The following is an 11762-nucleotide window of genomic DNA, read 5'->3' as shown; positions in this document are numbered from 1 at the left end:
GAATTAGGAAGACGCAGGCTTCAGTTCACATATTCATTCTTGACGGTTATTGTCATCGAGATGTGAGTTACAGGAAGTGGATACCAGTCACAGCTGCTACAGGGCCAGTTACAGAGAACAGCTTTGGGTACAACCTCAGTACAGTTTCCGAGGAAAACAAATATGCAAGACAAATGCTTCATTTTACCAGTTCCTCTCTCTCGAAAGAAGTCAAAACTCATCTATTATTTTCTACATAGTTATGATTTTAATGAGGTCAAATGAACACTTTTTGCTCAGGGGAAATATGCACTCAACCCCCATAGGTAATTGGTCATTTAAGATGAACTCTCCCAATTTCTAAGCCTGCAGGTTGTTGACCATACTGTGCAGGCATGGCTAGGTGCTCTGCTCAGCATATTATAAAGTGTTGTCTGGACTGAGCGCTTGTCTGGAGACTCTGGGGAAAAACCCCCTTTGAAGCTTGTTCTTGTCGTTGGCAGAATTCTGTTCCTTGAAGCTGTAGTTCTAAGGACCTGAACTTTAGTTCCATGTTGACTGTCCACCAGTGGCGACAGGCCACCCAAATTCTTTGCGATGGGGCTCCCTCTCTCCAGAAAGGCTGAGTTGAATCTTCATGCTTTGGATTTCTGACTTCCTCTTCTGTGATGAGCCAGGGAAAACACTCCCTGTTGAAGTACAGTCAGCTACAATGTGTCAATTCCTGGTGTACAGCACAATGTCCCAGTCATGCATATACATACATTTGTTTTCATATTCTTTTTCATTAAAGGTTATTATAAGATATTGAATATAGTTCCCTGTGCTATACAGAAGAAAAAATTTTTAAATCTATTTTTATATATAGTGGGTAACATTTGCAAATCTCAAACTCCCAAATTTATCCCTTCCCACCCCCTTTCCCTCGGTAACCATAAGATTGTTTACCATGTCTATGAGTCTGTTTTTGTTTTGTAGATGAGTTCATTAGTGTCCTCTTTTTTCTTTTCTCCTTTTTTAGATTCCAAATATAAGTCATATCATATGATATTTTTCTTCTCTTTCTGGCTTACTTCACTTAGAATGATGATCTCTAGTTCCATCCACGTTGCTGCAAATGGCATTATTTTATTCTTTTTTATGGCTGAGTAGTATTCCACTGTATAAATATACCACAACTTCTTTATCCAGTCATCTGTCGATGGACATTTAGGTTGTTTCCATGTCTTGGCTATTGTAAATAGTGCTGCCATGAACACTGGGTTACATGTATCTTTTCAAATTAGAGCTCCCTCCAGATATATACCCATGAGTGGGATTGCTGGATCATATGGTAAATCTATTTTTAGTTTTCTGAGGAATCTCCATACTGTTTTCCATAATGGCTGCACTAAACTTCATTCCCACCAGTCATATAGGAGGGTTCTCTTTTCTCCACAGCCTCTCCAGCCATCTGCTGCTTTCTATGTTCAGAAAAGTGGATGATTAGATGAGCTCTCTTTGATGCTTTACTGTACTGTCAGCCATGCTTAGACAGGATAGCAGTTCTTACAGTGAGCTCTCTGGGGACTGCCTGAATCTTAGATGTGTGATGTGGTTGGGAGAAAAGAGATGCCAGATGGTGAAAATTAAGGAACTGATTCCTTAATTCCTCTATTAGAAAGCTATTTCATGTTCCTCGAGCATGCTGTGCAGTTAGAACGTGCAGTAAACATTGTAAAAAGTCTTAACATAACTTGGAACAGATTTCAATGAGATGAAAATGGAGTAATTTTCAGTCATAAAAATTGGCCCGAAAATGAGCCCTCCAAATAAAACATATGGAGATACTCAGTTTCTTGGTTTGTTGAGAAGAAATTTTAAAGAGAATTTTAGAGTATACCTAACAAATTTGCCTACCATTTTGGAAAGTTAGTTTTGTTTTTTTCAATTTCTTATAGGGCTTGACCATTTTTCCATCTGGCTCCTGAGTTAACTAGTTGAATTAAGATGAAAGGAAAGCATTCAAGTCCCCGCAAAACTTTCCCACATGAGTCAATTGATGTGAACATGTTACACGATGCTCTGTAGTGACAGGAGATCTTTTAGGTCATTTTAAGGCTATTTATTGGGTTCAGTAGACAAAGATGGAAGAAGTGATTCCAAACACTGTTCCACACTGCACTTTGGCCATAACCTCAATGTGGTACCCAGCATGGTCTGGCTTCTCCCTGGGGCGGATGGGCCAGGAGATGCTGCAATGTTAGTCATCTGTCTTGGATCATAGCTCTGACTGTTCTGTAACCCCCGTCTTTAGGATCTTGTTCAAAAGATGAGAGTAAGAGGATGAGTCAGAGTCAACTCAGCCAGGAGGGTTAGTGCAGTGGTCATACCTTGGGGCCAGGGCTGGGGTCAGGTCCAACTCAGCTGTGAAGCAGGGTCTACTGCTTCCCATCCTCTCCAAGGCTATTTCTATAGATGTGGGGCTTCCTTCTCAATGATTCATTCACTATAAAGTCCTACTCATTAAAAGGCAAAAGTGGTTTTGTAGAGGAGGTGGTGGCTAAGTATTTGCTCAACTGCTTTGTTCTTGCTTAGGAAAACCAACAACCAAGTCATTTCTGGGTCAGGTCATGGTGACCTGCACAAGATTTTTACTTTTTTTTTCTTTCCTTGTTGTTCAAGATGAGATATTTATAAATGGAAGAACTTCAAGAAGCTACATGTATAACCATACTTTGAGTAACTATCTTCTGAGGGTAATCATGCGTAAGGATTCATGTGGAGCTCTTTGGCACGGATTGAGGCACACCATTAAAAAAAAGTTCCAAGCCGATGTTTCCCAAATTGCAGACTTATTTGTGGGGCACACTAAGTCTCTTCCAGAAATTTAAGAATTTGCTTTCATTTTGGTGGTAATCTTTAAAAAAACATATATAAGCAAATTCTGGAATCATCAGAATGAACCTATCATGTGTTTGTGCTTAGGGTTTCCTTGGGGTGTGCTAGCACTATTTTGACCATATCCAGGTAATGGGACATAAACAGAGACAGACTTAACATGTTCTAAACTTGCCAAATATGGTTAAGTGGTATTAACTATGTACTATACAATCAGAGATTCATCATAGTTTGATTTTTTAAAAAAGTAATTACATATTAAATTGGTTCATTATAGGGTACACGGGAGACAAGCCATGCTGAGCTCATAAGAACCTTCACTTTAGATTCATTCTGCCAGTGGCAATTTAATTTTAACAAATAACATTATTCTAAATATTGGGTTAATGTTTTTTGCCTTAATTTTATTGTTTTACAGTTTTGATTAGAATTCACTTATAAATTTGATTTGGTTTTGTGGTTGTATGAGAGCTACAAACTGAAGATTATATTCAGTTTTAAATTCACACGTACTTAAGGAATATTATAATTTTAAAATGGTCAATATTGGGAAACACCAAAGAAGCCAATTACAGTCCAGCTTCTCACAATGTAAGACCAAGTCAGCATGGTTTCCCTGGTGAATTCTGCAAAGCATTTAAAGAAAAATTAATACCAAATCTTCATCAGCTTTTCCAAAAAATAGAGCAGAAGGAAACCTTTTCCAACTCATTCTACGAGGCCAGTATGACCTTGATACCAAGACCAGACAATGGCATCAGAAGAAAACTACAAGTCAACATTCCTTATGAATATAAATGCAAAAATCCTCAACAAAATACTAGCCAGTGGAATCCAGCAACATGTAAAAAGAATTATACCCCATGACCAAGTGAGATTTATCCCAGGAATGCAGGTTGGTTTAATATACAAAAACCAATCAATGTCATATGCTATTTTAATAATATAAAGGGTTAAAAAAAAAGATGGTCTCAGTAGACACAGAAAAAGCATTTCACAAAAATCTAACACCCTATCATGATAAAAACTAAAAACACGGAACAAACTAGGAATAGACGGTAACTTCTTCCATCTAATGAAGGGCGCCCACGAAAGTCCCACGGCGAATGGAGAAAGGCCACCAGCTTTCTCCCCAAGGTCAGGAACAGGACACTGTTCACTTCCGCTCAGCCTTGTACTGGGAGTTCTAGCTGGGGCAGTCAGGCAAGGAAAACAAACAAAAGGCATCTAGATTAGAAAGGAAGAAGTAAAACTATCTGTATTTACGGATGATAAAATCTTGTATATAGAAAATCCTAAGGAAGCCACCAAAAAAAAAAAAAAAACCAAAAAAAAACCCAGCCCTGTAAGAACTAACAAATTCAGTGAGGTTGCAAGATACAAGAGATAGACAGATAGATGTAATTTTGTTTCTTTACACTAGCAATGAACAATTTGATAATTAAATTAAGAAAATAATTCCATTTACAACAACATCAAAAAGAATAGACACCAAGACCTGTCCCTTCCCTGGACTGCTTTGTCCTGGATTTTCCAATTTCTTTCATTCCAGGCCTTTTGGTGGATTCACAGGTCCAAGTAAAGACATGTAATTCATTCATTCATCTAAAAACATGTGTTAAGCTCTACCTTGTACCAGACAGGATGCTGAGAACTGGGATCGTTGTACTGAGCAGGCCTGTCAGGTCCCTGCCTGCGAGGAGCTGGCAGTCTAGTAGGGGAAACGTCACTATCTGAGTACTTTTCCTCTCTTTTAATTAATAATTATTTGTTTGTTCCTTTTCCTTCCTTCCTTCCTTTTTCTCTCTTTTTCTTTCTTTCTCTTTTCCTTTCTTTCTTTCTTTCTTTCTTTCTTTCTTTCTTTCTTTCTTTCTTTCTTTCTTTCTTTCTTTCTTTCTTTCTTTCTTTCTTTCTTTCTCTTTCTTTTCTTTTCCTTTTTCCTTCCTTTCTCTTTATTTTTCTTCCTTTCTTTCTTTCTCTTTCTTTTCTTTTCCTTCTTCCTTCCTTTCTCTTTTTCTTCCTTTCTTCCTTTCTATCTTTCTTTACCCTTTCCTATCCTTCCTTCCTTCCTCTTTTCCTTTCCTTTTTCTTATTCTTTTTTTAGTGGAGGTACTGGAGATTGAAACTAGGACCTTGCACATGCCATGCCTGCGCCCTAACACTGAGCTATTACCCTCCTCATTATCTGAGTACTTTCTAGGGTGATGTGGAAGTAGGGAGTGGGGGGGTGGGGGGGCTACAGCAGGGAGACACAACCTAGAGAGTAATAGTTCAAGGAACAGGAGTAAAGCTGGGAAGGTTGGGCTGGAGAAAGGAGACATGTTAGGATTTGGGGCTTAATCCAAGGGCAACGGAAAGACATCTAATACGTCCCAAGTATTGTCTTCAAGGGGCCACTCTCCTGTGACGAGAATGACTTGGAGAAGGACAGACAAGGAGCAGGACCAGGGAGGAGGTGGGATGGCAACATAGACCAGGGCGGGGGCAATGGGTGTAGAAGCGGAAGGAGTTAAGAGTGATTGAGAAGATGGAGTGGACGGGACTTGAGGATGGATTGGATAAGGTGTGGAGGAAGGGAGGGTCAAAGACTCCTCGTAAGTTTCTGGTCTGAGCAAAAGGATGCACCATGGGTCCTTGTCCTCAGCTGGCAAAGAGTGCAGTGGAGGGGGGCCTGGAGGTCCATTTTTTCACCTGCATTTACTGGTCTCCTAGTAAGAGGTCCGTACATGGAGGTGCTGAGAAGAGTAAGAGTAGAAGGCTGTCCCTGCCTCAAAGGAGGGCAGTCTAGGAGGCCAGAAAGAAACACACACAAATACACGCAAGGCAGTAGATAGAGTTGTCAATATTCCTGCTTTTTGACCAGTAATCCTAGTCCTGGAGAGTGGTCTGAAGGAAATAACTCTAAAGAAAACAGTGAATCCATTTCAATTCAACAGACCCTTTCTTTGAACAACTCCTCACGATATGTCAGGCACCCTTTGGCCTGAGGATCAAAGGAACAAAGCCCTTGAGCTCAAGTTGGCTCACAGTCCAGTGGGAAAGGTAAGCTTTCGAGTAACTGTGAGCAGAACCAGCTGACCAATGAGGGGAGGCTGGCAGGAGGCCAGATTCCCTAGAAAGGCCTGCACCCCCACAGCGTGGAGATGTTTCCCTCAACGCCGCCTCCTTGGGACAGAATTAGGTTGGAATTTATTTTTCTGGCTATATAATGCTTGCAATATTAACTCTCTTAACCATTGTTTGCAGTTGTAACAAGAACAGGTTCCATGTAATGGAGCTAGAATAAATTTCTGTATGAAGCATTATTTATATTGGTTTTGGGGGGTTGGGAGGGCCTAACAGTACTTTTTAAAGCTAACGTTACCAGGGTTGCCAGATTAAAATACAGGACATCCAGTAACATGTGAGTTTCACATAAACAGATGGATAATGTTCTGTGTAAGTATGTCCCAAATACTGCATGGGACATACGCTAAAAAGGTTTTTGTTGTTCATCTGAGATTAGATGGGGCACAAAGATTTCTCCATGTTTACGTGGTAGAAGTCATTTAGAAGACTTCGAAGAGGGAACAATATACTTTCATATTAAAAAAAATCATAACCATTTCTTTCTTTAAGTAAAATGCCAGACTATTCAAAGCATTATACAACAAAATTTTAGTGATGTCCCGTGCAATATTTGAGACACACTTATACTAAAAAATTACTGTTTACCTGAGATTAAAATTTAATTCAAATTGAACTGGGTGTCCCGTATTTCTGTTAAATCTAGCCACTCTAAACAGCATACACAGCCTTTGGCTACACATTAAATCTAGACACTCTAAACGGTATACATAGTCCTTAGCTACGCGTTGTTTCCTCATGACACAGCCATTCAGGAATCTGTTTCCAAAATACCAGCTAGTTGTGAACCTAAATAGGGCGACTTGCCTCCCTCTAGTGGCGAATCCAGTCGAAGTATGTAATTCAACGCTCGGCTTAATCACTTATTAAACACTTCCCAAGTGTCAGCTACAAAGTTAAAAAAAGAAAAGATAGTCCTTGCTTTCATGGAGCTTGCCACCTAGCAGAGGGGGATCTATGTTGGCAAATGCTATAAAATCTCTCCTCGGGAGCGAGCTGGACAGACGTACATATACATATGGGCACAAAGGCAACTTCTATGCGTGTACATGGTGGTCTTCTAGGAAGACTGCAGAGTGGATGACACACCTTTGTTCTTAAAAACTCATAACCGTATCTTTTAAAATGTTAAATTCCAGAGTATTAAAGCGTTATAAAATCTGGGAACGGACAATAGAGTTGAGTATGCAAAAAGACACGCTATATTTGTTACATATTTAAGGACTAATTCCAGTCTTTTGGAAAAATGGGCCATTTTTCTACTGGAGAGATAGGAAAATGTTTTTCTGATTCAGTCATTCACTTTCCCCTCAGCTCCCTCCTCTCTGATGGATTTAGGAAATTTGGTGGGGGAGGGTTGGGAGTCGGGGGTGGGAGTGGTGAGAGTCTCTGAGAAGAAATGTTCAATTTAAGTCTGCTATCACGAGATGTCATTTTTTCATTTCCTCCCTCTTCCCAAGACCTTTTTCTAAGCCAGAATATCTGCTCTGCTCACTTTTTCTTTTCTTGGTCTGTGTCAATTACTTCATCCAGAAGACATTTCCTGTTAAAACATGAATTCTAAGCAGGGACAGAACACTGAGAGGGCAGGAAACTGGTATCCCCTTTGCACGAAAAATGTATCAAATTCTCTCTTCTTGCCTTTTCTCCCTCAGGTGAAGAAACTGGATGTTAGTGGTGTCTGTTATTACTGTTAAGTAACAGGGCATTTCTTGGGCATCAGAGATGAATTTAAAATATTTACTTCCCCGTACATTTTGGAAAAAAACATTTGAGGGAGCTTACTAAAAACACAAACTCTTCTAGAAGGGTTCCCAGCTTGAATGTCAATGGTGTTTTAACTTCAGACTCAAATGTCTGGATGGCAGATCTACTTACACGTGCGACTGGTGAGTGTCCTTCGAAAGAGCTTATCCTGAGAAGAAATGATGGTAGAAGGAACATTTGAGAGAGCAGGGTCTGCGACACTGCCGCAAACCCATTAAGTCAAGGCTGTGCTCCAGCCAAGTCTTAAGCAGAGGTGAAAAGGCAAAGAGCCAGCAAGCGGGGTCCCTGACTGGGAGCTTCATGGGGCGGTGGCAGCAGCGGTGAGTCCTTCAGGATCCCAACCCCGGACACGGCCACACCAGGTGTGGGCAGCAGCCCTGCTATGAATACCTCGTGAAGGCATTCGTTGCAGTAGCTGTGATGCACAGAAGTTTAATCAATTCAAGCACAACCACCACAAAATCCAAGGCTTCTGGCCTGAGTGTTTATTGTAAAAAACTGTTTAACAAATAGCAAATTGGGTTAAGACAAAAACGCAAATGAAGTAAGATACAAAAGTTCACTGAATAAAAACATTGGAAATACGGGTATGTTCTTCTCCAGTTCAACAAGACATACAAAGTGTCAGAAACACCTACTTGGTTCAACTTTTAGATTTCGGTCATTTGAGAACTATTATTGTCTGTGTTTCTACGTGCAAGGGTGCTCGGGCTACAGAAATGAATAAAAGGAAATCTCTGCTCTCAGGGCTTCCGGTCTCCTGGGGCGGGGAGGCGGGGCAGACACCACAAGAAACACACACAAAGATGCCAGGTAGTCCAAGGGTTACGTAAGGAGGAGGTGGGGAGGAAGGAAAAGCTGCTGTAAGTTCTCCAAATTTTTAACAGCAATCTGAGGCTGCTTTGAAGGTCACAGTTTAAGGGAAAGATACAAACTCTAAATCATATTTTAAAAATAACTTTTTTATAGGTTACAAATTTCTGGTCAGACCCTGAAGTGTTTATTTCTGGAGTAGCATTTATAATTTTCTAATTAGAATCTATGTTAGTAAGTACTTTATGGCTGTACTGGAAAACGGTCCACATCGTGTGTGTATGTGTAGGTCTAAGACCCAAGTCACCATTTACATACATATTCATCTATATTATGTTTTAATAGTAAATGTTATTGCTGGCTGTAATAATACAAATCTTTTACATAAATTCTTAGATTATATCCAGCCTAAGGACTATCAATATTGTAACTGAGGCACTATACTATCCTTCAGGAAAAATACATACCACCTTGTAAGTGAGCATAGCCTGATTAAGCTACATGGGGAAGAGACTGAAGAATGGAATTTCAGTTTTCAGTCTAGAAGACAAGGCAAAGATGGACATCCAGTCTGACACAGCCCTTTTCCTGCAGTAAATCCTGGGCTCCGAGTGCTGACAGGCCCATCACAAGGACAGTCTGAAAAGCCAGGCGGGGCAGGGCAGGGCAGGGCCCTGGCAAGTTCCCAATGTGCTCCCTTAAGAGGAAAATTCCCACTGACGGGGCCTTTACAAGCGAAGAGCCAACCAAGATCTGCTTTAAACCGGATGCCTCTGGCCAGAAAGATCAAAGATGTGTTTGGTCCCCCAGGGATTCTCCAGCAGAGAGTAGAAATAACTTGCTTTTTCTTTTCTTTTCTTTTCTTTTTTTTTAATGGAGGGACTGGGGATTGAGCCCAGGACCTCGTGCACGCTAAGCATGCACTCTACCACTGAGCTATATATATCCTCCCCCTAACTTGCTTTCTCTTGAGTGCACGTGGGCTGAGCAGAAGGGATACCTGAATAGCGTCAGACAGTGTGGAGAAGCTGGCCTGGGGTTAGAAATGATACACGTAAGCCATAAACACAAACCGCCCCACAGTACGCTGATGGTCAAAAGTTGATTAGACACGACATTGTTCTAATTATACAAGTCGCTTGCTTCTTTCTTCCTGATTTACTCTGCTTCTCACTCTGTCTAGTCTGCCAGTCTTTTCTGGCCCCCAGGCCTCTTGCATACACTGTGACTTATGTCACATACTCCATATCTTAAAAGGGATCAGTAACTTCTCTAATGAGTTTCCCATTTCTCTGTAATTTTAGTAATTATACATTCTAATCAGAAGCAATTGTGCTAATGTCCTGAATCGAGAAGTCTTTAATGTACACATAGTAAAAGACTGTTTTTTTTTAAATTTTTAATTTTTTAAAAATACTATCTGGTTTTAATCCTAAACGGTATAAGGGATAGATAACTGTGATGTAGAAGCTAATGTTCTTGGGATAAACGGAGAGAATTCCCCTGACAAAGTTGGAAGGATCATGCTTCTGGTATCTGCAGCTGTTTTTCAGAATAAGCAACTTCTCAGGAAACCAAGTGATAGCGGTATTCAGGCTTTTGTAAAGACATTTCCAAAGGGCCTACACTTCAGTGTCCAAAGAAAAGACCCAAGGTTCTAAATAACCCCTGAAAAACACTGTGAGAGAATTAGCCGATGAGAACACAAACCCTAAACCCTGCCCTTACCCACAAAACAGCACGGGGACTTCAGATGTCATCCGGAGGACAGGGGCAGCTTCTGGGTTTAACTCATTTCATCCCAGGCAGGTCCAATGACAGGTCTCTCAAGACTTTACACAGGAAAAGACGGTAGGAAACTCTTCTCCAAATTCATTTTAAGTAGTTAAGTGCTTTCCTGTATTTTTAGGACCTATGATCGGAAGATGATTTTCTCTTCCCCCACAAGCACATAGTCTCTTGATGGTTACTGAGAGGAGCTCGGAGCTTGGCTCCCACTACAACTCCCACTAGACTCCCTAATATTTTAGAGTTCATTTCCGGTCACACAGGTTCCTCTTGGAGAAGTCCTTCACTTATTTTACTTCCACTGTTTTCATCTTCATTAGAATAGTTTCCTGAATCTCGACTAGTTTGGGAACTGTATTTTTTGTAATCTTCACCAATTTGATCAGTCTCTTCTATTGTAGTAACAGTGCTTGTATTTTCAATTATAAAACATCTTTCTGTTTGTTCCTCAGAAGTGGAAAGGAGGAGGTTCCTCAGTGGCTTTTCAGAGAAACACTAATTTAAAAGGGCAAACATATAAACAAGATTATTTAAAATAACAAAAGTCAGTCTTCTAGTTCTAACGAGCTTCAGGTTCTTACATCTACAATCTAGGAGGCCTATTTTTTTGGCATGCATATTAAAAAGCGAGCTAAGAGCAAACTGACTGTACTATAGTGTTTAGAATAAAACCATCCTTAGGGAGTTCACATCCATCTTAATATTACGTTTTTGGTAATTATGTGAAGAGCACTGTGCTATCAGGGGCGGGGGTGGAAGAGGAGGGGTGAGGAAGGGAAGGGAGAGCACTGGGATTGGGGACATTTTATTTTGAAATGATAAAAAATTTTGTATCCAATCCATAAATGTCCAGAAGAAGCACAAGAGATAAATTAATTTTCCCTGTCCCATTAAGAATAATTAGCTAGTTTTAAGTTCTTTGCATAACAGAAGGGTAGATAAAATGATATTAAAGAAGTCAGACATAAAAGAGTAAAACAGTTCATATTTACAGAGCACTGTAAGGCTAGGCCTTTCTGGTTTACCTCCTGTGCCCTCAAAACTCCACTGGAAGGTGGGGTCAGCTCCTCTGTTCTACAGCTAAGGGCACGTGCTCAAGTTTGCACAGGAGATGTGCTCAAGTTCATGGAGCCAGGAAGTGCAAACACACTACAGCTCATCAACCATCCACCTTCCTGTCTGGAGCTCCAAAGCCCAGGGGAACCCAAAACAAGGCAGGTAAGTGGAACCCACACAAGTGAACGCACCCCCAGGGAGATTTCTGGGCCCTGGTCTCCACCAGTCAGGGCTGTCACTGACTGTGCCAGCCTCACACGAGCGCCAGCCGAAACATTGAGGCACTGTGAGAGGAAACCCATGTTTTGTTATTTCCTTTTCTGTGATTTTTGTCCAGAATAGTTTCTGCACTG

The 11762-nt window shown here is 40.7% G+C and overlaps 1 protein-coding gene across 3 annotated transcripts in view; it reads right to left on the bottom strand.

Annotated features, from left to right (window-relative positions):
* Positions 1-224: 224 nt before the first annotated feature.
* IFNAR1 (interferon alpha and beta receptor subunit 1) overlaps positions 225-11762 on the bottom strand; it is a 31467-nt gene continuing 19929 nt past the window's right edge. The window contains exons 11-12 of one of the 3 annotated variants that reach the window (XM_064496944.1): positions 10294-10848; positions 225-4049 (exon numbers count right to left, since the gene is read on the bottom strand). In XM_064496944.1, the coding sequence (XP_064353014.1) occupies positions 10609-10848 (240 nt within the window). In that variant the 3' untranslated portion in view covers positions 225-4049; positions 10294-10608. Of the gene's footprint in view, positions 4050-8214; positions 10849-11762 lie in introns of those variants that run through there. The other 2 variants (XM_064496949.1, XM_010981032.3) reach the window with 2 other exon arrangements.

Source organism: Camelus dromedarius, chromosome 2 (assembly GCF_036321535.1).
Source record: "Camelus dromedarius isolate mCamDro1 chromosome 2, mCamDro1.pat, whole genome shotgun sequence".
NCBI lineage: Eukaryota > Metazoa > Chordata > Mammalia > Artiodactyla > Camelidae > Camelus > Camelus dromedarius.
This window is presented reverse-complemented; position numbering and strand designations above follow the sequence as displayed.